Source organism: Mastomys coucha, unplaced genomic scaffold (genome assembly GCF_008632895.1).
Source record: "Mastomys coucha isolate ucsf_1 unplaced genomic scaffold, UCSF_Mcou_1 pScaffold3, whole genome shotgun sequence".
NCBI classification, from domain to species: domain Eukaryota; kingdom Metazoa; phylum Chordata; class Mammalia; order Rodentia; family Muridae; genus Mastomys; species Mastomys coucha.
The window spans coordinates 14,235,402-14,261,058 of record NW_022196909.1 but is presented as its reverse complement, the minus strand read 5'-3'; the positions used below and the strand labels follow the sequence as shown (position 1 = coordinate 14,261,058).

The 25,657-nt window shown below is 39.3% G+C and overlaps 2 protein-coding genes across 2 annotated transcripts in view; both read left to right on the top strand.

Annotated features, from left to right (window-relative positions):
* The first annotated feature begins 198 nt into the window (after positions 1–198).
* Positions 199–3,736, top strand: Fabp7 (fatty acid binding protein 7). Its single transcript, XM_031348286.1, has 4 exons — positions 199–370; positions 795–967; positions 1,538–1,639; positions 3,397–3,736. The coding sequence occupies exons 1-4, from the start codon at positions 298–300 to the stop codon at positions 3,445–3,447; spliced, it is 399 nt and encodes a 132-aa protein (XP_031204146.1). The 5' UTR covers positions 199–297; the 3' UTR covers positions 3,448–3,736.
* Positions 3,737–9,423: 5,687 nt separating this feature from the next.
* Positions 9,424–25,657, top strand: part of Smpdl3a (sphingomyelin phosphodiesterase acid like 3A) — a 20,506-nt gene continuing 4,272 nt past the window's right edge. The window contains exons 1-6 of the mRNA XM_031347959.1: positions 9,424–9,659; positions 15,950–16,163; positions 17,483–17,627; positions 20,451–20,547; positions 23,837–24,006; positions 24,365–24,545. Of these exons, the coding sequence (XP_031203819.1) occupies positions 9,557–9,659; positions 15,950–16,163; positions 17,483–17,627; positions 20,451–20,547; positions 23,837–24,006; positions 24,365–24,545 (910 nt within the window). The 5' untranslated portion in view covers positions 9,424–9,556. The remainder of the gene's footprint in view (positions 9,660–15,949; positions 16,164–17,482; positions 17,628–20,450; positions 20,548–23,836; positions 24,007–24,364; positions 24,546–25,657) is intronic.

The window sequence follows — 25,657 nt, the reverse complement described above, 5'->3', positions numbered from 1 at the left end:
TAGGGAATGTTCAGGATTGTGGTGTGTGAACTGGGAGGATCTTGACCTACTCCGCTAACCCAGTGGCCTGAGCAAATCAGGAGGATTGGGGCCATCAGCCCAGCCCCTCCCCCCGCGGCAGCCTACTGGAAAGAGACAAGTTAGCCATTCAAACGATTGGCTTTTTGCCCGCTTTTTTCCCCAATAAGAAGGCAGGGGCTTCTGCTGAGGTGCAAAGGATTTTTGTGAATTACAGTGGTGGGTAAGACCCGAGTTCCTCCAGCTCCTACCTATTTTCGGCTGACTAGGAGGGCAAGGATGGTAGATCCTTTCTGTGCAACCTGGAAGCTGACAGACAGTCAGAATTTTGATGAGTACATGAAGGCTCTGGGTAGGTAAAAATAAGACGTCCTGTTCTCTTTGAACTCTGTATTTTGATCCTTGGAAACCCCTGTTTTTACTTTCCAGGTTTCTGAGACACAGGCTGAGCACATTGTGTTAATTAAACTAGACTGTGTATAGCCCATTTAAATACATTCTTAACTGTGGTATTTTCCTGCCTTCGTGCCCAGGATCGAATAACGGGACCACTTGATAGTCCGTGGAAGTTTCTGTAACTTTAGGAGAGGGGAATGAGGGGGTCCCTATTTGTGCTCACCTCGTCCATGGCTAGTGGATTAACTATTAATCAGGTTTGAACGGAAACTACACTTTAGAATCCAATTCTGGATTCTTAGAGTGGCAAGCAGATCTCTGCTTTATGAAACTATTTTGGAAGTTGCTGTTAACCGCGCCGGCTCCCTTTGCTGTTTCAGGCGTGGGCTTTGCCACTAGGCAAGTGGGAAACGTGACTAAACCAACGGTGATTATCAGTCAGGAAGGCAGCAAAGTGGTGATCCGGACGCAATGCACATTCAAGAACACAGAGATCAGTTTCCAGCTGGGAGAAGAGTTTGAAGAGACCAGCATAGATGACAGGAACTGTAAGGTAAGAGGCAGCTTTATCTGCTGGGCATGGGAAGAGGGATGAGGATTCCTCCCCTGCAGGGAGAAGGAACCAGAGTTAACACTCCAGGGTTCACTAGTTGTACCCCAGACACTGAGTAATTTCCATAGCCAAACTTGCAGGGTATTCTTTTTTAGGACATTTTTTCACATTTTAATAGCAACTTTTACCTAGAGAGTATTAAACCGTGTTTATTTGAAAGAAAGGCCACGCCTTGGTCCTTCTTTCTGATCATCTCAGCTTGACCAACTAGTCCATCTCACAACAAAGCTTTGCCTAAACAAGCAGAGTGAGTAGTTCTGTTTTGTTTTGTTTTGTTTTTTATTTCTGATCTATGTCGTTTTTGCCGCTGGCTGTATACACGGCAGCTGAATCATGAGTGGCCGCAGTTTGGAAAACAGAGACTCTTGAAAGTGACAGAGGATGAAGTGCTGCTAGAATAATTATGAGTGGTGTACACAGTAATGGCCCTCTCCTATAGCACTGTCGTTTGACTTCTGTGAGGAGCGGACTTCTGCCCGTTAACCCCCTTTACTCGGTTGTTGCTCTCAGTCTGTAGTTCGGTTGGATGGAGACAAGCTCATTCATGTGCAGAAGTGGGATGGCAAAGAAACAAATTGTGTCAGAGAAATTAAGGATGGCAAGATGGTCGTGGTAAGTCCTAAGGAGTCTGTATTTTCTGTCCCTGCTTCCCTTCTAGCTACCTTTCTTTCTCACTCCTTCTGGACTTCTCTTCTTTAGCTCCCCACTTTTGTCCCTCCCCCACACCTTTATTTCCATCTTCGATACACTTGCCTTTCACCATCCCTTAACAATGTGTAAAACAGGAGGAATGAAAAATTCAGAACTAGTTGTTGCCTCAGGTTGGCCCCTGTAGAGTTTTAAAATTTTACATCAATTTACCCCAAAAGTGTGTGTCAAGAACTGTGGTCATGGGATTGCTATGAATCTCCAGCCTTCAATTGGAACTTAAAAGTAAGCTATTAATTAGGAAAATACATGAAGTAAACTAATAGGAAAACATAGAGTAACTGAATATCAGATAAGTTACTTATGAGAGACTATAATTAAGGCATTTTAAACATTTTATATTTTAGTTTTTAAGAGCTCAGTACAAATGATTTTAACAAAAGGTGAAACTTCAATTTTTACTAGTTCTATTAGATATTACTTCCTTACAGTTGTTTTTATTTTAATGAAACAGCTAAGTTTTCAACATATGTCCAGTGACAGCTAGGTGTGTAAATATCATAAGATAGAAAAATAATTTTATAAATAATTTCCTTCATGATAGTAAATGTTAGGCCTTGATCTAGACCTGTAGAGACCATTTTAAAAATAGAAATATTATTTATATGATAGCGATGTGGATGTTTGCTTATTGCTCTTGGTGCTGTCTGGGCTTCCTTTACAAACTCCTGCTAAGATTTTCTAGTGCCTTTCTTGCTGCTAGTACAGAATAGATTGCCCACTTCTTTAATATTACAGTCAGAACTATTCTGAACTGCAATACACTTCTCACATGTAGAATGTTGGAGAGCAGAGATTTTTCTTGAATTATCAACAAAGAAAAGAGTTCATTTCTAACAATTATCCTGAAGTTATTTTTTTATGAGTATCCTTGATTTCTTTGTTGTTTATCCAAAGCCAGAGAAAACTCATCTTTAGAAATTCTGACTGTGACCAGGCAAAACTGAGTTCTGAAATGAAGATTACAGCAAAAGCATACTGAATTCTCAGGATCATACCAATGCTTGAATGCCTTGGGTACACACCTTAATGCTTTCAGGTGATTTTGTAGTAAATCTTCACCTTCAGAGCATAAGAGTCAAAATTCAATGCCACTGCCACTTAATCACCTAGGTTATATTCACATGAGCTAAATAAACATGACAGCCAAAGTAGAGAGAACACTGCATATGTGAAACACATGTCTTTGCTGATCTTAGAACAAGTTATTCGTGATACCGTGAGCTCAAACGTTTGTGTTTTCTAAAGATATCCATCAAGATTATGGATAGAAAACTGTTATGAAAACCTATGAAAAGAATCAGGATCCCTTTCAAAGCAGATGGTTGAGGCCACAGTGACACCATGTGCCTTTTTTTGGATCCAATTTGTTCTAGTTCCCTTAACAATTTAACAGAAAAGGAATTTTTAAAAACGTAGTTCCCAACTCAGTTTCTACTTCCTTTTCATTTTCATGAATTTGAATAATGTGAGCATGCTTTTACTCATTAAACATGAGCATCCTTTTGTTTGGTTAGGAAACAAAGAATATATGCAACATTTAATGCTTATATATGTTCTCATTCTTTGGCCTAATATTTAAGTCATAGAAATGACAATTTAAAAATTCAGCCGTGAAGGGTTCTAGGTAAAAAGATTCAATTCTCTTTGGACTGTTTCAGACTCTTACCTTTGGGGATGTTGTTGCTGTTCGCTGTTATGAAAAGGCATAGAAGAGATGATGGGACTTTTGACAACTTGGTTTCCTGGAGTCCCAGAGTTAGCCAGCTACTGAAGCACTGGTCATTGATTATAAGTTTGTCTTCGGTGTGGAGGCAGAAAATTATAATTTAAGAAGTGTTACTCCAAGCAACTCATGGGATTTTGATATGCAAATTTACCCTGTTTTCCATTTTTAAAAAATAATTTTACAATACTTTTTTTTAGAAGTGGGAATATACCTTGTGATTTCCTTTGGAATGCAAACCACATTGGAATAAAAAATATACAAACATAAAAAAAGCTGGTTGTCATTTTTAATGCCATCAATCTATCTTGAAACTGTCTACTAGAGTTTTTCATACGGCAGCCTTTCTTACAACATAAAGAAAAGCTGGAAAAAAGTCTTGAATCTTGTATGATACCATTCATAAGATAACTGGGTGATCCAAAAAAAATATGGAGATGCCACATTTTTGAGACTACAATGAAGAACTTGGAATTAATAAGTTCATCTGGTCAGACCTAAGGAAGTTGGTTATAGTGAGCAAGACTACAAAAATGATCTTTTGCTATTAAAAACAGTATAAAGGAAAAAAAAGCTTCAACATGTGACAAAAGGTAAATATAATCCAGTGCCACAGAATAACAGTGCCATTTATCAAAGTTTTGTAGCAAAAACAATTAGAAAAAAGTTGATTTTCTCTTCCACTCTTAGCACCAACCTCCAAACACCTTGCTACACTTGAACTAAGTCTTCATGGTAAAATGAAGCATATGCAGAGAATCCATGAAAGTGTTCCAATTCCACTTTTTTTTCCTGGGCATGGGTAGAACAGGTAATTAGAACAGAGCTAACAGATCAAAAACAAATACCTTTATATAGCTAATTTGCATTTGCTATATATACACACACACAAACGTTACAGAAATTTATTATTTGTAAAATGCTCTTGAGTCATTTTCTCAGCTCTAGCAAGGCAGGGAATGATATTATTTATCTACTGGTGGAGTAAGCCAAGGATCAAAGTTGTATGGCTAAGTTCTTGTGACTAGGAAATAACACTGAGAATGACAAATGTCAGTGTTTCTCTTAATGTTCTCTTGGAAATCAGCATTTCAGCTCAGTTTTCTTCAAGAAAACTGCAACCCTGTGATTTCATTAAGTTTTTATAAGTGAATTTAAGGTAAAAATATAAAATGTAAGGAAATGTCCTTTAATTTATATAGTTCACTACAACCGTACCATTACCTGGTTGCTATAGGTCAGGTTCAATACTCCTGGTCAGGTTCAATACTTCTTACCCAAAAGAAATGTATTAGATTTTAGGATATATACGTACATAACAAGGTATCTTAGAAATATAATCCAAACCCAAAATTGCTTTATGCTTCACAAGTACCTTTCTCACGTACTTGAGGGTAATTTTGTGAAATAATTTAACGCACTTGCACTAGAATTTAATCTGCCATGTTAAGGTCAGGGATGGAATTTCCCCTTGGTGGTGTCATGACAGTTGAAGATTTTGGAGCATTTTTGAATTTCTGATTTCTATCCTAGAGATAGATACTCAGTGTACTTTAAAATATTTTATAATTGTGTGTGTATGTGTGTGTGCATGTGTTCATGTAGGTGCATGTGAATGTCTGCAGATGACAGAAGAAGGTGCCAGGTTCTCTGCAGCTGGAGTTATAGGTAGTTGTAAGGAACCAGTGTTGGTTGTGTGGGGAACCCAACTCTGGTCCTCTGGATGAGAACAAGTGCTCCTCAGCATTGAGCTGCCTCTCTTAACTACTCACCATGCACTTTAATATATAAGAAAGAAATACAAAATTAGACATTTTGATGTACAATTATCAGTGTCAAAATAAGATTACCTAGCTAAGGTTTCTGGGACTAGAGGATCTACTCTCTTTAAAATTACAAAGTAGAACTTTAATTATGTGTTCATTCCATGTCTCTAACAGCCACCATCTCTCCTGCTGGCAAGAGTTCCTGACTCTTGCTTTGAAGGCATTGACTCTGGCCTGCTGCATTAAGGGTGCATTGTGAGTAGGTGAAAACACAGCCTGTTGGTATTAATTTCCAAAACATTAGAGAAAGAAAAGGTGTGTGGGTGGGAGTAGGAAATAACATCACAGTGGTATAAGAGATCAAGGGCTGCACTAGCAGGTCTCATGTATATTTATAGAAACATTAATAGATATTTCTACTTCTTAAAATTTTAAAGGTAGTTGGATCTCATTTTTCTTCAAGTCTGTCTTAGTGTTAGGGTTTTACTGCTGGTGAACAGACACCATGACCAAGGCAACTCTCAGAAGGATAACCTTTAATTGGGGCTGGTTTATGGTTCAGAGGTTCAGTCCATTATCATTAAGGTGGGAACATGGCAGCATCCAGGCAGGCATGGTGAAGGAGGAGCTGAAAGTTCTATACTTTCATCTGAAGGCTGCCAGCAGAATACTGACTTCCAGGCAGCTAGGATGAAGGTCTTAAGCCCACACCCACAGTGACACACCTACTTCAACAAGGCCACACCTCCTAATAGTGCCACTCCCTGGGCCAAGCATATGCAAACCATCACAAAACCAAATTCTATTTCACTTAATAGTCTGTAGATATAATAACTTTCAGCTCACTCCTCTGTCACATTGTTAAAGAAAAGGGGATATTTCCCAACACCAAAGGCAAATTGATCAAGAGATTCAGGAAACAACACTTTTGAAATTCAAAGTCCTCAAATCTGTAAACTAACCTAAAAGTTGTTGTATAAAATCCACTCATAGACCACTGTACTGGTTAGCATTCACTGTCAACTAAGCATTACCTAGGTTCACTTGAGAAGAGGAGCCTAATTGAGAGATTGCCCATCAGATTGGCCAATGGACATGTGTGTGGGGTCTTGGTTGATAATTTGTAGAGGAAGGTACAGCCCAATGTGGGCGAACCCATTCCCTGGGCCTGTGGACCTGAGCTGTATAAGAAAGCTTGCGAAGAATGAGTGCGTGCAAGAGCCAGTATCGCTCTATGTTTCTGCTTCAAGCTCCATCTTGAGTTCTTGACCTGATTTCTCTTAATGATGGATTATAATTTAGGAAAGAAAACTTTACCTTCTGTAGTGGTTTTAATATTAATAGCTCCCATAAGTTCGTAACGCTTATGGAGTGGCACTATTTGAAAGGATTAGAAGGTATAGTCTTGTTGGATGAAGTGTGTCATTGTGGGTGGGCTTTAAGGTTTCAGAAGCCCAAGCCAAGCCCAACTGCTCTCTCTGTTCATGTTGCCTGCAGATTCAGATGTAGAATTATCAGCTACTTCTTTTTTTAAATTTTTTTTTTTATTTTAAAGGTTTATTTATTTTATGTAAGTACACTGTAGCTGTCTTCAGACACCCCAGAAGAGGGCGTCAGATCTCGTTAGGGATGGTTGTGAGCCACCATGTGGTTGCTGGGATTTGAACTCAGGACCTTCGGAAGAGCAGTCAGTGCTCTTAACCACTGAGCCATCTCTCCAGCCCCTATTGGCTACTTCTTTGGTAGCATATCTACATGCACGCTTGATGAGAATGGACTAAATTTCTGAAACTGTAAGCAAGCAGCAATGAAATGTTTTCTTTTATGTGTGTTGCCGCGGCCTCAATGTCTATTCACAACAATGAAACACAGACGAAGACCCCTTCCCTGAACACTCTTGGTTTCATGTTTCATTATAACAGAGATGAAACTATAATAATCACTGACAGTCATCAAAATTTATTTATTTAATTATTTATTTTGGGGGCTTTGATCCCACATTTTCCCTGGTGCAGATAAACACAATGCATGGGGTCTGGAGAGCTCGAGGTGTAGGCTTATACTGCAGGGATATCAGTGTGTGGGACACCGAAGGCTTGAGATTCTTCTTAGTGAGTTTAAAGGAGGCTGTAGCTCTCATCACTCACTTAAAACATTATCAGCTTAGGTTCTCAAGCATTTTAAAGGTTTCACAATGTGTGCGCTGCGTTTTGTGTCTTCACTGAAGTTATTTCACAACCAATTTACTTCCTATAATATGCCTTAGAAGTTGAAAAATAATGGTTGACAGGGCAAGACACTGCAGAGTTTCCTCCATCTTGTATTCTTGCTGAGTCTGTTTTAGGTTTAACTAGAATTTGATCTCTTTAATGGAGAATCCAGTGGGAATTTATCCCACTCTACTGTAGGACCCAAGGCCAAGATGCCCCAGCTAACTTATTGTAGCTTCTCTTAAACTGCTTGTTTGTGCAAACCTACCTCTGCCAATGCAAAGTGAGATACCAGGATATAGTTTTTCTCTTTAAAAGACATGCTCTGAATAAGCTTAAGTCCCAAACACTTGAACATAGTTCTAGCCAGCTGGAATAAAGGCTTGCAATTGGCTCTCAACTGTGTCTGTGTCATCTCTGGTTGGCTCACCGTAATAATGAGAAAAATCGATATTCTGATCACTAGTTCACTTTCTTTTAAAACGTTAGAACTCGTGCTATCTTGATGGTAAATAACTCTTCATTTCAGCACCATTTTTCAGCTTTACTTTCGTGTACTCTTTAGACTGTAGGCTGAGACATTTCAGAAGTGGCCCTGTCTGTTGCTGGGAAGCATGTGTGGCTCTTGAATTGGTTTGAATCACCCCAATGATGTAGCAAACCTTGGAGGAGTTTAGCAGGATCTGAAAGGAAACATAGTGTCCATTTAAAAAGAAAAAGAAAAAAAAAAACCTTTTCATAAGGTGTAATCATTAAATTATGCAGATATAAAAACAAGGGCTTTTTTTCCTGTGATGCAAAATAAATATATTTGTAAAATATAGTGGTAAAATTACCTGAAGAAAATACAAAAATAGTGTATCCTAAACCAAGTATGTGCGATCCTAGGTTAAGAACACAGATTCCAGTTTCTCTAAATGATTGTTTCAACGTGGAATAGGTTATAGAAACTTACCGTTGAAGAACAAAGAAAATCATGAATCAGTACATTTACCAGTTATGTTCCTGTTAGAATGTAAATCAAAGTAGGTAAGCTATAAGGTTTTGATGTAGTATTCTTAATTTTAGGGTTGTAGGAATCAAAAGACCAACTAAGCTTAGTGATAGAGATATTCTTTTAATCATGAAAACGGTATGCTAGATACACAAATTAAGGCAATTGACTATTAAAGAGGCCACAGTATCCCAAGACAAAGCCGTTCTCCACCTAAAACAACCATCTTCCCATAATAAGTGCCCTGAACTCAGCTAAAGCATTGTATTTTTGCAGGACCTTTGAACACAGCACAGCTTCTTCAAGATGGTACAGTTCGCATCTTTTATGAGGTTAGCATTTTTCAAAGGTTTGTTCTTCTCCAAAGAAACCCCACGTTTTATAAATTAAAATTATGGGCTTTATTTTAAAGAGAACGCATTCTCATAAACCCCAAGAGAAAGAACAAAGAATACCTATCAAACAGTTTGTGGATTCTGGCTTTTTTGCCAATATTTACAAAACTTCTTTTGGAGTATAAAATCAACAGTCTCTATTTGTAGTTACTAGGTATGTTGCATGAGGACATGCTTTAACTCAGTTGTGGTTCAGCTTGGTGAATCTGGGACATAGTTTGCCAACTCCACCTACCCATCACCTTGGCGTACTGTGAAGCCACACACCGCTTGCCAGCCCAGCTGATGTGTACTTTTATCAGCGGTGGTTTGAGGCTTGGGAGTTTGCATTTCTGTCATGAATCCTGAGTAGTGCAAATACTGAGGAAATCCAAACCCATTCTGGTACTCAAATGTCTTAACCACACTGCAGGGTTCCCCTGCCCTTTCAAGTTCCTGTGCTAAATGGCTCTGTCAGGTAGGCGCTCTTGGAGTTCCGGGGAGAAAACAGGTATGGGGTTGGAGCAAGAACATTCTTTCCCACTGACCTAAGAAATAAGGAAGCATATTAAAATAAAAGAGTCCAGAAGGTCGGAAGAACTCATGCTCAAGGGGAATCTGATATTACACGTGATCTGCTGGGCGTCAACACAAGGAAAGGCTCTGGCCTCCTCCCCACCCCCAGGGCCTGCCGGTCCCAGCGGCGCCCAAGCTCGAGCCTAGCCTCCTGGGGCAGTGGCCTCCGCTCTCCATGGCGTTGCTGGGCAACTTCCTCGGCAGCCTGCTGCTCGCCTGGCTCTGGGGCTCGGGACTCGGGGTGCCCCTGGCGCCTGCGGATCGCGCTCCAGCTGTGGGTGAGTGGACGGATCACCTCTGCACGGGACCGAGGAGGGGGTCGGCGAAGTTGCGACGGTGCGTGGGCGGCTGGGCACAGGACACGGCCACGCTGGTCACTGTGGCCAAAGGCCAGACAACAAGGTCACTGGGTCTGAGCCATGGTGGGGGCGCCCCGTGGACTCCAGTATCGAGCCGCCTGCTGGGCGTTTGTTTACATCCCGGGTCTGGGATGTTTAGGTCCCAGGGGAGGGAAGTGAAGTTGTTGTTTGGTGGGAAATGCAGCTCAGAATTGGCTGTTGGCACTCCCTGAGTCACCGAGTCTGTTCAGAGCAGGGGAGGACCCATGGGGTCCCCACACCTGGGTGTAGTTTCAGTCCTATTCCGAGTGCCCTGTTCTGTTCTGCTCAGTGACGTCGGAGTCTTTTTCTGTCTCTTCAAGTCTCTGAGGCTTCTGGTCTCTTCCATACGTAGTAGCATAAAACCCGTGAGCCCTTCCATATCCCTTGGTGCACTTGAGTCCTTGAGTTGTGATCGGTTCTGTTTAACACTTAGCCTGGGGGGCCTATTATTCCGTTTCTGTAATCACGTCCTCCCCTCAATTTTCCCCAAACAGTAGCAGCTTCCAAACTTGGTGGGAAAAAAAAGAAAGAAAGAAAGAAAGGGAGGGAGGGAGGGAGGGAGGGAGGGAGAGAGAGAGAGAGAGAGAGAGAGAGAGAGAGAGAGAGAGAGAGAGAGTCTGTATGTTAAGCCCCCCTCCAAAATTACTGGAGTAACTCTTAATCTCTCTCAAGTTAGAAAATCCCTCTCCAGACTGAATATTTAGTAAGATTGTAGGATGCCTGCTGGGTTTTAAAATTTAAAGTGAATCTCCCCTCCCTCATCTCCCTAGCTCCCTTTAAAAATAATTGCTCTAGTTGGAGGGTTCTGTTTTGATCTGGGGAGACAGATGTCCTTGAGACTTTCACCTGTGCTCAGAACAGAGACTCTTCTGCCGTCTGTCCCCTCTCCACGCCTGTCTCTGATCTGCACAGGACTTCCCCGAATGGGGTCCAGGGAATCGCTTCTGTTTGCTTATGAGGTGTGCCTGAAGTAGCCGCCAAGCTTTTGCAAGCCACAAACGTTTGTCTGGTTTGTCAGCTCTGGCAAATAACACCCGTAACAGAAATTGCCCCAGAATTTGTATGTATGTGACTGCCTTGTGTTTTCATATTGCTGGAATTGTGCTATTTAAATTTGTGACTGCTCAGGATTTTGACCTGGAAATGTCTCAGGCAGCACCACAGGTAGATTCGCCTTTGGTTTTAATGAATTAATTGCTGAAAGAGTTCATGAAACTTTGCCCGGGATTCTGTGACTCTCCTTCGGATGATATCTTTCTGTTTTGGTTGAGGGGAGGGAGAGAGACTAACCAAATATGTTGACTCTGGTTTCACATTTGCATAGATTATTTTACAGGCTTTCCACTTGAAGAGAACGCCTCTCTCCCTCTGGCCTCTTTGCACTTCCCTCCACAACTTCCATCCAGACTGGCCTCTGCTTGTTTCCTAATTGTGTTCAAATTCCCAGTCCTAGTTTTCCCCCCATGCCAAGTTCATGTGGCTGGGGGACAACCACCCTGGTTTACCTGGGTGTGTTTGGCTTTATTTTTAAAATAGTCAGTAGGCTGTCACCTGCTGGTGTACTTAGCACATAGCAACTGACATTTTAAAGGGAGAAACCAAGGTCTACTTAAACAACTAGATACAATTGTCCACACAATTCTGGTTCATTGGGTTTGCTGGGACAAATTATTAAATATCATACTTTACTGAAAATTTTTTCTAAAAAATTTGAGTATTTCTGTAAATAAATTTGAGCACTTACATAGACGTGTGGAACACACATATCTTGAGAAATCTTTGAAAAGTTTATCTGGAGAATAAGAAACCAAGTTTGGTAAAGGACTTTGGGCTTTGAAATAGAAAAGTTGGATTTTGACTGTGTCACAGGCCTGATTGGTGGACTTAAAACACACACACACACACAAATACACTTTATGTACAATTTCATTGGAGTTAGGATGTAAAACCTCCAGAGGTTCTGACTCATTTAAAGCCATCCTTTAGTGAACTTAATTACCCCCTTATTTGTGCAATGTGATGTGGTAGAAATAGCACCTTTGGCATCTGGAGAAACTGGTTCTAGCTCAGCTTTCATTGCCTAGTCGCATGATGTGGAGGGAATCCTGAAATTTGCCTTTGCCTAAATGCCATTAATTATAAAATTAAAGAATCTTTGTTAAGAGCACACTCCGTCAGACTTATTCCTGTTTTTGGAGATCTGTGAATGAGGTACTGAATTACGTTAGAGGGATGTGCTCTAAATCCATTTCAAGTTTTGAATTATGAAATTTTAATCCGTTCATGGTCTCACTTACCTTAATCCTCAATGTACCTTAAGTGTAGATGTCATTATCTACTTTGGTGCAAGGCAGCTCATTTGACTAAGTATGTGAGAGGCATTGTACAGTGATTAAAGGCAACATGGGTTCTGAAGTGTGATCCTTGAACTAAGCGTCAGCCCTCTTCTATAGGACACATGACTTGAGTTTAATTTCTCTATGCTCCACTTTCCTGTCTATTTTGCTGGATGATAATGATGAAAAGCTAATAAAATAGTACTAGACATGTCATAAGTACTGGATGAAATTGAATGGTTACATGCAAATGGGAAAGTTCAATGTCATGGTGCAAGTTTTATAAAATAATGATGGTAAAACTAACCTGTAGCTTGTTCAGCGTCACGTGCTTTCTGAGGACTTTCAGGATCTTTTAATGGCATCTTAAAGGCTGTCATTATTATTCCCATCTGACAGATGAAACGGGCCAAGATCATACAGACTAATTACTGGGTGCTAATAACTTATGTTGGAAGTCAGGATACCTGATTCTGACACCAATCTGTTTTCTGGATAGTTACTGTACGTTGACAGTCTACAAATAATATAAGCACTGGTTGACCTAAAACCGAGATACAGTCTATACGCCCCGTGGACAGGCAACCTGCGTGATAATTCCAATCTGTTTTCTCTGCTTTGGGTGCTAGATAGAGTGGATCTGAACTCAAGATAATGTTCAGGGCCTTTTCCACTTTGTAAAATGAAAGAAATTACTCTTTGCTGATATTTTCAAATAGTGCCTAAGTACTGAGTAGTTGACCACATATACAATTTTATGTCAATTTTTATCCGGATTTCATGTCTTCTACATTTTACATGTCAACCCCTGTTATAAAATTTTGCTGGTGCTGGCAAGAAATGACCACCAAAAATGATAACTCATCACTGCTACTTAGCAAGTTTGCTGTAGTTTTAGTTTCACTTCTGAGGCTATAGTCAAATGGTTGCCCCATTTTTGCTGGTGAGAGACTGACTCTTTTGGGTTCAGACTCCATCTTAGAGAATCTGACCTAAGGTTAAACTCAACTAACAGGCCGTACCTAACACCAGTTTCCAGGCTACTCCCCCTACAACAAGACCTGTGTTTAATATCAGTTTCCAGGTTAACCCCCAACAAAACCTCTGTCTAGCACCAGTTTCCAGGTTATTCCCCAACAAATCTACACTTCCAGGTTACAAAACTGCCCCATGACACTTCACTTCCTAACAGCCACCAATGAGGAAAAAAAGCAAAAATTAAGTTTATGGTTTGGCTCCCAACACCAGCCAATTATGTTCAAGGCCATACTAGTCCCTTAATCAGATGTGCACCAGGCTAGATAACCCCCTTTCTTGCCTCCATAAATACTTGCCTAAAGCCAGGCTCAGGACTCCACCTTCCTGCTGTGTCACACGGTTGGTGGGGAGCCCAAGCTCGAGCTTGAATGAAGAGACCCTAGTGTGAATGCATCTGAATCAGCTCCTTGGTGGTCTTTTGGGGTTCATGAACATTTCTGGGTACAACAGCTGGGAAGTCTGAGCAGGAACTTAAAACAGCTAGTTGGCATTCATAGTATAGAGCAGGGAGATAACAAAAAAGGCATGCTTGCTTGTGTTCAGTCCTCTCTACATGTACACAATCCAGGATCACCTGCCTGAGGACTAGTGCCCTCCACTGTGGGCTGGGTCTTTCCACATTAAGACTTGAACGTTTCTCATAGGCATGCTCCGAAGCAACTGATGTAGAGAAATCCTCATTGAAATGCCTTCCCCAGAGGACTCTAGATTGTGTCAAATTAACCATCAACACATCATCATGACTGTTTTCAATATATTTTTTCCATTGTGTTTTATTAAGTGCTCTCACCTTTGCATAGATCTGAAAAGTCTGCATACCATTTCTTTCACTGTGTTTCTTCTGATATCTTTCGGAAGTTCTACCTTAGAAGCAGAGTGAGTTCAAAACTCTCAAGCATGGGTTGGCAGCACGGATGGAAGTCCATTTTGAAGAGCAGTTAAAGAGAACGATCTGGGAAAATGCATAAAATATACTCACTAAATAAGGACGGTAATTAAAACAAGATAAAGGACATGTTTCCTGGTTTGTGATTCCAAAATCTAGTTCTGTAGTCCTAAAGGTTTCTCAACTTCCAGAAGAGTTAAGAAAAGCAGACACATAACAATAACAAAAATACATGACCATTGAAGCGGGGAACAAATCTCAGTGTTAAAGAAGTTAATTATATATGAGAAGTCTGCACAGATATGGAGTTTATATGTAGATTATATATGGAAACTTGAGGGCTCTTCAACACATGGGCTCGCTTATATGAAGATCTATAAGCTGCAAATACTCACCAACTTTCCTACTTGATCTGGTGTATTAGTTACCTTTTATTGCTATGGTAAAGTACCATGACTGAGACGCCTTCTAGAAGGAAGAGTTGATCTATTTTTATTTGGCCTTATAATCCCAAAAGGAGAGGAGGGTGTGGCACAGGGGGCTGTGTCAGGAAACTCAGTGATCACACTTTCAACCACAAATGCAAAGCAGAGACAGGATGAGGCTAAGCACTTTCAAAACCCTTCCCACTTTTAACAGAGTTCTTGTACTAAGGCCCCACCTCCTGAAGGTGCCTTGATTTCTCCCCCAACTGGGGACTAAAGATTCACATACCTGAGCCTATGAGGGACATTTTTCATTGAAAACATAACCAGCATTAGTTTCTCTACTATAAACTCAAAATGATGAGTTCAACTTCATATATATATATATATATACATGTATATATATGTATATATGAGTACATATGAAGTATATATGTATATATGAAGTATATATGTATATATGAGTACATATGTGTATATACACATGCACACATAGTGTAAATAACAATATAATTAAATTATATATTATTATATATTAATTAAATTATATATTAATTATATAATATAATTATTTGTGATATGGGTACAAATGGTAATTGATATAACTAAATTATTATATGTAATGTAATAATATAAATATGTAAATATAATAAATTAATGATTGTAATAAATAATAAGAATATAAGTGAAATAAAATAGGAATATATAAAACAAATATATGTAAATATATATGAACACACATTTAAATAATAAATTCCTTAATACCACACCTATCATAAAACACTGACCCATTGTAAAAGATACAATTTGTTCTAATAATTCCTCCAATGCAGTAATATTTCTTAATATGATTTCCAAGTAGAATTGCTGTCAAATAAATTTGGCTTTTCCTGAGCCCAATTCTCTTTGAAGAACTGCTTCTACACTATTAACAATGAGTACATGTATATAATGGTTGCACCTCTGATTAATCAGCTTTTAGGACCGTCTTAGAGATCCTATGTCTGACACAGGGACATTAAGGATTTATGCTTTTTTCTTTTAATGCTGAAAGCATATACAAGTTAACTGAGATAAGCGTTTCCTGATTCTTCTCTCTAAACTTACCTGTTCAGTCTTAGTAGATAGTATTTCTATGTCATTGTTTTTCTACAAGTTCAAAGCAAATAATTTATGAAATCTCAGCTTCTGCAAGAAGACATGCTACTGAGGCACAATATGAAAGGACATGATTGGCCTCTCAGATAGGTAGCCCCAAACCTCTCGCTGTGCAGCCTAACCTTTACTATAGTTTTGGTGGAGAAGTCATATTAACTCTGGGATTGTTGTTTTCATGCATGTAAGTTGTATGTTCTTCTGCTATTTGAAGTTACTTCATCTTATAGGAGAGAGTTGCACTTAACTTTGTGGTGTAAAGAACACTGAAATTATGCCAGGAGGCAGGTAGGTTTCTTGGTCTTACTCTACTCACAAATTTATCAGTATTTCTTTTCTAACCAACAGGGCAGTTTTGGCACGTGACTGACTTACATCTAGACCCCACTTACCACATTACAGATGACCATACCAAGGTGTGTGCTTCATCCAAAGGTGCAAATGCCTCCAATCCTGGCCCTTTTGGAGATGTCCTGTGTGACTCTCCATATCAACTTATTTTGTCAGCCTTTGATTTTATTAAGAATTCAGGACAAGAAGCATCTTTCATGATATGGACAGGGTACGTACATACATAAACTCTTAATTATATAGTATTGACCTACAGTGTGTTGGTCTTGATGAGTGCACTAAGTTACATTATGAATTATATGTGTTAAAACATGCTTGGTCTTCACCAGTGGAAGTCCCCCTACACATGAATATCTAGGCAATACAAATTGGACTCAGTGGGTTAAAAAGGAAAAAGAGGGGACATGAAGTTGGGTGTGACAGGGAGATGGGTGTGAATCTAGGATAAGTTAGTGGGGAGAATGGTAAGTGAGTATAATCAAAGCAAATACGCATATGTGAAGCTGTAAGAATTAATAAAATTACATAACACTCCTAGGTCACACTAGCCAACACTGTTAGTGATAAAAACAACTTTAGAAATCCTGTAAGGTTTTTTTTTTGTAGTATAAAAAACTTCATAAATATGTTTGTGATAACTAAGAGATGACTCCATAAATAAGATACTCGCATCAGTATCTTGTAATATTGATGACCATGACAATAATTTTTGATTAAATCAGTAAGAACAAAATATAACAATGGATGTTAACCTATGATGACCATTTTGTGAAGTGTCATTTTATAGATAACTAACTAGGTCCTTCCATCAGAGTACTGTAGTAAGGACTGTATTTCTAGTTATTGAAATAAAGACTATTGCTTATCCTTATAAGATGTTTGTGTGTAGAGTACTGTTTTAATTAATTTCTATTCTGAAACCTATTAACTTTGATATATCTATATTAATTTATATATAATTGTATTGTATTATATATTACATATATAATCTATATCTAATTAATATTACTAATACTACTTAATCTTTATGCTAATCTTTATATCTCTAGATCATTATTTCCAAGTTAGAAGCAAGGAAACGAATCACCAAAATTCTAAACAACTTGCCTATGTATATATAGTTGCTTGTTGGTAAAATTGATATTTGAATCTATTAGATTACTGATCATGTGGTGTTTCTTATAAATCTTCAGCCAGACAGTGAAATAGGCTGGAATTTCCTGTACTACTCCTCGCCCAACCCCATCTTCATAGAATTGTTGTAGAGGAGTAGTTTATCTCATTCCACCTCACCCTCTTTTGAGGTTGTGTTTTGCTATGTAGTTCTAGCTGATCTTGAAGTACTGGGCTCAAACCGTCCCTTGCTTCATTCTACTGAGCAACCGGGACTGTGAGCTCACTGTCGTCACTGGCTACTCTTTGACTCTAATTTTAACTTGCTATTCTAAAGTGGACATCTGCAGCGATAGCTACAGCAAGTTATGCCTCCATCTAGGGATTTTGTTCTTCACGTTTCTGTCTCTTTTTCAGGGATAGCCCGCCTCATGTCCCAGTGCCTGAGCTCTCCACAGGCACGGTTATAGAGGTGATCACTAACATGACAGTGACTGTCCAAAACCTGTTTCCAAACCTCCAGGTTTTTCCTGCACTGGGCAATCACGACTACTGGCCACAGGTAAAACTGACCTCAGCTTCCAGAAGTGCTGAGGTGATTTCCCTATTAGCAGTGTCAAAGTTATGACCGTGGTAGCACAGAAGGAAGCACTCCTGTGAAAACTGTCACGGAAGGCTTTAAAAGGTGATTTCAGAAGATTTTAAAATAAAATTTTAAGCCAGTAAAGCATTTTAGGAGCAAATCACATAGTTTGTGAGTCATTAATTCCCCCCCCTTTTTTTTCTTTCTGTTATAAGCTCCTTATTTATTTTTCAGTTTCATGAGAGGCTTAGCAAGGCAAGGTGAATATTGACATTTTTCCAGAACCTATTAGACATACAAAAATCGTCACCTTCTGATTTAAGATAGATTGTTATTAAGGATGTAAGTAGAAAGACTGTTAAAACAACCAAAGGGCAGGTCCATGTTCCGAGCCAGCTTATCTGATTCAGATGTGAGTCAAGGCAAAAACTATTTCCAGAATATTCAATGCTGATGTGACCTGGCTCCAGTCACTCACAGGAGCCATTTGTTAAGGTATCTATCTATGTGCTCCCAGTCACGGTACAAGGTTATATTCCAGCTGTGTAAAGATCAATTTCTTCCGAAATTTGTTCATGAGAATTTATACTTCTGTCCTCTCCTCTGCTCAGAGATCTTGCTTAGTCTTGGGCAATTCACATATGTCTTGTGTGTAGGTCACTCATTTACAAACAAGAGTGACAGTATTTGCTTTGCAAAGTTCTTGTGCAAATTAGTGATAATATATGAAGAGTGTAGCCCTCTTATCTCATCTCCCAGATGAATTCTCTCTAGATTTCCTTGAGGCTTCATTTTATTTTATTTTCATTTTTCAAGTCAAATCTTAAGTAAGTCAAAGATATAAATATTCATTTCTATAAATTGTCCTATCTTTAGGTAAGTTTGGTTTCATAAATACAAATTAGATTTTTTTACTATTTCTAGCTTATGGGTTTAAATTTACTGAAGGAGATTGACTCCAGGATCTCCCACATGATCAACCCTAGTCTCCCACAAACTAAGCATGTTCTATCCTGTTGAACTTGTTTTCCAGTCCCTACCTTGTGTGTGTGTGTGTCAGTGTGTTTTCTTATTACTTATTTTTCTTTCTGCCTCTGCCTCCAGAATACCACAATTAAAGATTTACACTAACATGCTCTTCTGATATTTTCTTAATGTATAAGCATGTTTTTGACTGTTTCATACATGAGTACTGTATTTATATCATTTCCATCCTTTCTTCTATACCTAACCACTCTTGTGTCCCTTTGCACACTTTAACCTCACAGTTTTTGATATATCAAATATCACAGAAAGTTTCAGAGCAGATTCTTCTAAAGACTGCTATCTTTAGAAGAGCACTAGTGCAAAATTTGAGTAGCTTTGCTTCATTAAAAGCCTTTAAACTTGCACCGTTACTCTGTAAGCATGCACAGAGATGTATAACCACCTCAGCTAGTCATCAGAAGGATATAACGTATCCAGGAATCCTTTCTCATTACTGTTCAAGCGGTGTGGACCAGGGTTTCTAGTTCCTGCTACATGGGTAAGATGGGCGCTGTCAACCTCATGGGTTATGTCCCTTCCAGTTATAGCTCATTTCTCAGTGTTATTCAGGTCTCAGCCAAAGGATTGAAAGATTCACTGATGCAGAGCCAACTGGATGTTACCGTGGTAGTGGGTGGATACGATGGTTAGGAGGAATCCATAATTGACAACTTTTTGGATGGCTTAACTCACTAATCTGATGTTCAAAGTCTCTATATTTAAGGCTGAAAAAATTCAGAGTGATTTTTAATATAAAAATGACACTTTATGATAAAATAGTAAGGAGCTACTTTAGGACAAATTTTATGTATTTTATATATATTTTAAAAGATTCTGTCTCTCTCTCTGTCCCTGTCCCTGTCCCCCTCCCCCTCTCTCTCTCTCTCTCTCCCTCTCTCTCAGAGAGCTTTGTGTGTGTGTGTGTGTGTGTGTGTGTGTGTGTGTATCTGTGTATGTATGTGTATGTGTGTGTACATAAATATGGATGCCCAAAGAGGCCAGGGACATCAGATCCTTTGGGATTGGAGTTACAGTCAGTTTTAAACCACTCAACATGGCTGCTGGAAATCAACATCAGTCCTCTGAAATATAGATTCTTAATTGCTGAACCATCTGCTTCAGTTCCTATATTTTATTATTTAAACTTCACATTACGTTGTTGTCACTCAGCCTGCCATGAAGAAACTGGTCTAAGTCCAAAGCAAGCTGGTGTGCATCTGAACCTTAAAGGAACTGTGCAGCCTTATAATAGTATTCTCAATGACATGATTAAAATATCAAGTTGCTGAATTTTCTCCAGTCTTACTGCACGTTTCCTCAGTCTTGCCTGCTCAGGCTCCAACTTGCTTTCATTGTCTTAGGAATGCAATTCTTTAACTCGTCAGCCACCTAAGCACTGCTCAGGCCCTAAGCATGAGCTTCTGTCTGCACGTAGCCCACACCTCTGCACTGATGTGCTTATGTCCGACCATCCGTTTTGCCTTAAGGTCAACTTGAAATTGCCGCTCAATTCTTATTTTAAATGCTGCCTTTGTTCCTTTCCTGGTACGACCTTGTTCTGTCCTCCCAGGGTCTCTATGGTAGCATTTGACAACATGTCCTAAAGTTAGTCTATCACCTTTTTTTCTTTCCCCAGCTAGGTTATGAATTCATTAAATACTAAGCTTACCTTCGTGCCTACAGAGGACTAACGTAGTCAGCACTCAAGCAATATTTGCATTAGTGAATCCAAATGTCTTTAGAATTTCAACTGAGGATTATCTTCTTTGTGGCCAGGACCAGCTGCCAATAGTCACCAGTAAGGTCTACAGTGCTGTAGCTGACCTCTGGAAACCGTGGCTGGATGAAGAAGCTATTGGCACTTTAAAGAAAGGTTAGTGAGACACTTTTGCTTCCCTTTTCATTAATTTGTTTAGGCTTACATCTTCTACGTTTGCCGGAGTCTTCCAGTTCTAGATGGTTTCTGAACCCACTTCGTAGGAATGAAAGTAAATCATTATGTGGCCTTAGGACATGCACGAACCTGTTTATCCTGTAAAGGCACTCTTTTTGCCTTCTTGTTCCATTCTCAACCAAGATGTTCCACATGAAGAAAAGGCTGAATTTTGAGTATGAATATAAATACAAGGGTATGATTTTAATTGGAAAATAGATTGAGAAGAAAGTATAGATACCTTTAACCCCCAAAGCACAATGTTATGAAGGAACAGCTGCTACTGTGAGAATAACTAAGGTTTTCATGTGTGCCTTGAGATGTTTTGAAGAGTAATGTAGAATATGTAACAAGTCCTTCCCAGGGTGGAGTCTCCTTCCCCTCCCCTTGGGCAGAAGATTATGTGGGAAGAAGCTGCAGAGTGAAGCTGCATGGAGTGGAGAGAAGTTTAAGATGCTGGGACTGTGAAATATCATCCAAGGGGAGATGCAAATGCAAGCAAGGCCTTGGGGGAGGCCATGTGATATGCAGTCAGGAAGGCCATATGGCTGCTCAACTGGAGCTGGTATCCTACTTCCAAGTACAGGAGATGTCAGACATAGAGTTAGGATTTAGTATTTGTCCTGCTGGGTGTCCATCTTGCTTTTGTCTGAGCCTTCCTTGTTATTTACCCATTCCTCTCTTTTGGAATAGTAATACAAGCTTAGTAACCACGCATCCCTGTGATAAAATACCTGAGATAAACAACTTAAGGGTGGGAGATTCATTCAAAGGGCTTCTGCTTTCAAAGGTCCATTGATTCATGGTCTTCTAGCTGCAGTGCTTCAGGCCCCTGTTGAAGCCAAGGTATCATAGCAGGAGTGCAAAACATGATTACTAATGCTATGTTTATAATAGTTAATGCTGGAAATTAATATGGCGGCAGTTATTCCTGAACTAGTTCCCCAAATAATCCCAGAGACCTTGTAATATTTCAAAGTTTAGGCCTTTGCTAGGCAGACGCTCAGCTAGCTCATATTAAGTCAACCTGACCCTCCCTCCCCATCTGACATGGCTAGCTATACCTTCCAGGTCCATACTCGCATTGTGCACCTCAGGCACGAGAATTATTGGTGAAATAATTTGTCCTTTTCTTCTTCCCATAGTTCCTTTCTTCTTCCCCGGGGAGTCCTGCTTATCTCCCTTCTCTACTGCCCAATCACAGGCTTTAGTCTTTCATTGGCCAATTAACAAGAGAAGGGAGAAGCAAGGTTTGCACAACAATAGCTTTATGTCTGTGAGGGATCTACAGGTCTTGGAGCAACCAGGTGCTAGATTTGAATACAAAGCTGCACCAGACCAACCTAGTACACAGAAGGGCTTGTTAGAGACTAAGTCCTCAACCATAAAAGGGGAGTTGAAAGAGAGATAGAGAAGGAAGGGAGAAAGGGAAAAAAGAGCAAGAAAGACCACAAGGAGTCAATGTGAGTAGACACAAGATGTTTTTTTTGAAGACATTCCTCCTGTGTTCTATTCCCTGTTGTGGGCTAGTCCCTACCTCCAATGGCTTAGTTGACTTACCAATGGGTTGATTTTTTTTATGCCCCCTTATGGTTTAGCAACCTCTGAATATGGGCAATACTTCAACACATAAAGGTCTTTGGGAACATTTCAAGTTTAAACTATAGCAGAATGTTTTACTTGTGCCATTATATGTTGTAAATACGTAATTTAAAAAAATTTTTTTTTTTCACTTCTTGGGAGGTAGGTACAGGTGGATCTCTGGGGCTCTGTGGTCAGTTAGCCTAGCTTGGTGAGGTCCAGGCCAATGAAAGTCCCTGTCTCAATAAACAAGATATATAGCATCTGATGAATTTAACAGGAGAGGTTGACTTCTGACCTTTACATGCACACACGCATGTGCATACACACATACACACAAATACATACACACACTACAATTACTGTGGGGGAAATTATAATGTGCTATGACTATGGGGTAAAAATGGAAATTAAGGAGGCTGTGATCAGACATGATTTAGAGCATGGTGATAGATGCTTAGTGGTGGGGACAGGATAAAAAAAAAAATCAGGCACAAGACTAGAGTGACTCACTAAATCTGGCGAATCATTTGGTGTTTGTCCCCACTGGTTCATGGGTGGGTTGGAAATGTGCTTTTTCAGGGTGTCTCTAGCAGGATCCTCTGTATCTTCATTTTTATATTTTATATTTCATAGTATCTCCCATCTTAAGTCCTATTATTTAAAGCTAGGGTCTATTAAGTATTTTTGGAGATTACAATATAATTTCATCATTTCTTCTTTTCCTTTCCTTCATCCGAGTCTCTCATGGATGTCTCCCCTCTTGCTCTTTCAATGCACAGACTCTTTCTTTGTTGTTACTTATGTGGATGGATGGATGAATGGATAGATGGATGGATGGATAGATGGATGGATGGATGGATCGGTAGGTAGATGGATGGATGGACGGACGGATGGACGGATGGACGGACGGACGGACGGATGGATGGATGGAGATATAGCTTTCTAAACACATAAATACAAGTTGCTTAGTAAGTATAATGCTGCTTGTATGTACATGTTACTAGGGCTGAGCATTTGGTATTGGATAACCAATTGGTGTGCTTTTGGCCTGGGGAAGACCTTTCTCCTCTTCTCATTATTCCTTTGTTTCCTGTAGTTCCTTGTCTGAGGTTGATGCCTTGTGAGCTTTTCCCCTTCCATGTTCACATGCCTATTTATGTTGTCCTTCTTCAGTCATGTTTAGGCAACCATGTTGGTGAGACTTCATGTGTGTAGCGTTTCTGATATTTCTTAGAGACCCAACCTTACGAAGTCCCTAATCCAATGGCTCTTGTAATCATTCTTCTCCATTTCCCACAATGATACCCGAGTCTTAGGTGCAGGTGTAGTGTTGTAGATATTACAGTTGTGGCAGAGAGTTCCGTAGTTCTGTATTTTGATCAGTTGTAGTTTTGTTTATATTAAATTGTTATTTATAAAAATTCAGTTCCATTGCCCACTGCCCAAATATTCATATTGGATGCCACTCTTCTTCATAATCTTACATATTGGTCCTGACATGTGGTCAGGTTCATGTTAACTTATATTCTTACTCAAGCAACAAGAACACCAGGCTACACTGTTCACGTTAAGAATTCACTTTCCCAAGTGTCTGCATATGTGTATGTTCAAGTTCCTAACATGTGTTTTACATTTGTTTTTACAGGTGGTTTTTACTCACAGAAAGTTGCAAGTGATCCAGACTTGAGGATCATTAGCTTAAACACGAACTTATACTATGGCCCAAATATCATGACCCTGAACAAGACAGACCCAGCAAATCAGTTTGAATGGCTGGAAAATGTACTCAACAGCTCTCTGCGGAATAAGGAGAAGGTAGATCCTGTAGAACAGAGTTCGCAGTGGACTACCAGAAGCCTAAATTTTGTTTACTTAGCTTGGGGCAGAATCAGGAATTAACAAAAGTTGTAAAAATTAAAGGTTATAAAAAAGTTGACTATAGTCAATGTTCTTCTGTCATCTGAGAGTATAGTATAAATGAGCCATGTGCCAAGACTTTGATAGCTGCATAGTCAAAGCTCTCTCTTTTTTTTTCCTCAGAAAAAGGAAAGGGGGTATGTTTGCTTTCTAAATTTTAGTAAATGTATATTCACTCATGGGTATCCAGCTGTAATTTAGTAATGATAAATGTGCAAACAAATTGCCCTGTGTCTCCTTGTATCGCCTTTTTCAGGTATACATCATAGCGCATGTTCCTGTGGGCTATCTTCCTTATGCAACTGACACCCCAGCCATGAGGCAATACTATAATGAGAAACTGCTTGATATTTTCAGAAGATACAGCTCTGTCATTGCAGGACAGTTCTACGGCCACACCCACAGAGACAGCCTTATGGTTCTTTCAGATAAAAACGGTAATGAATGTGGACTCTATGCAAATCTTAGTCCCCCTGTCTCTGGAGCTGTGCCTAGCCAGTGTGCTACTGATCAAAACGTTTAAAGCTTTGTTTAGGGCCGGGCAGTGGTGGCGCACGCCTTTAATCCCAGCACTTGGGAGGCAGAGGCAGGTGGATTTCTGAGTTCAGGGCCAGCCTGGTCTACAGAGTGAGTTCCAGGACAGCCAGGGCTACACAGAGAAACCCTGTCTTGAAAAACGAAAAAAGAAAGAAAGAAAGAAAAAAAAAGCTATGTTTAAAAGTGAAATCTGTTACCTTTTCTAATTTATCTCAAATGGTCATATGCTGAGTGCCCAAATCATAGGATTGGGCATGTGGCTGGATTTCTTCAACATAAGCTCCAGTCATCTGGGCAGGGCCAGAATAGTTTGTTTGGCATCCACACAGAACCCCCTGATACCCTCAGCTCACTCCAAGGTTCTGTCAGACACTTGAGTGTGGAGGAAAAATGTTTACTATTTATCTGTTAGATTCAAGTTTCCTTTTATATGACTTCTCTTATTCTCAGAATTTAAAGTACAGATCATAATTCACTCAATGCCTTAAAATACATTCAACTCATTTGCAATTGCTCTTGTTACTCACATTGAAGGAAGGAAGTTATAATATAGTTATAGCAAGGAAAAAAAAGGGGGTTCAATTTTGTATAGGAAAGAGGGAAACAAGTGTGTGTTCCTCAATATTTTGACAATTTTCTTGAAATAAATTGCCTACCTCAGTGATGGATTAAAAGCCCATGCCCAACCCTAAAATTGCATTCTTAAAGTAGGCACGTGTTAGATATGTATATATTTTTATTTTTACTTTTTATTTTGAAACAAAGGCTTACTGTGTAGCTCTGGCTATTCTGGAACTCACTATTATAACTTTATATCATAACTACCTTATATAAATATAGTTATATTCTTTATTTATTATATTATTATATAAATTCCATTTTATATTAAATTATACTATATATAAGTATATATAATATTATATATTATAATAATATATAGTATAAAGTACATTTTATATTATATTATTAAAACATAAATACATAATTACCAATAATATAATTTTAATATTAT

Bases quoted from the DNA above. Each gene is read 5' to 3' on its own strand.
- Fabp7 (XM_031348286.1), top strand. From the start codon at position 298: ATGGTAGATCCTTTCTGTGCAACCTGGAAGCTGACAGACAGTCAGAAT. The intron at 968-1,537 runs GTAAGAGGCAGC...TGTTGCTCTCAG, and splicing joins TAGATGACAGGAACTGTAAG to TCTGTAGTTCGGTTGGATGG. The intron at 1,640-3,396 runs GTAAGTCCTAAG...GGACTGTTTCAG, and splicing joins AGGATGGCAAGATGGTCGTG to ACTCTTACCTTTGGGGATGT.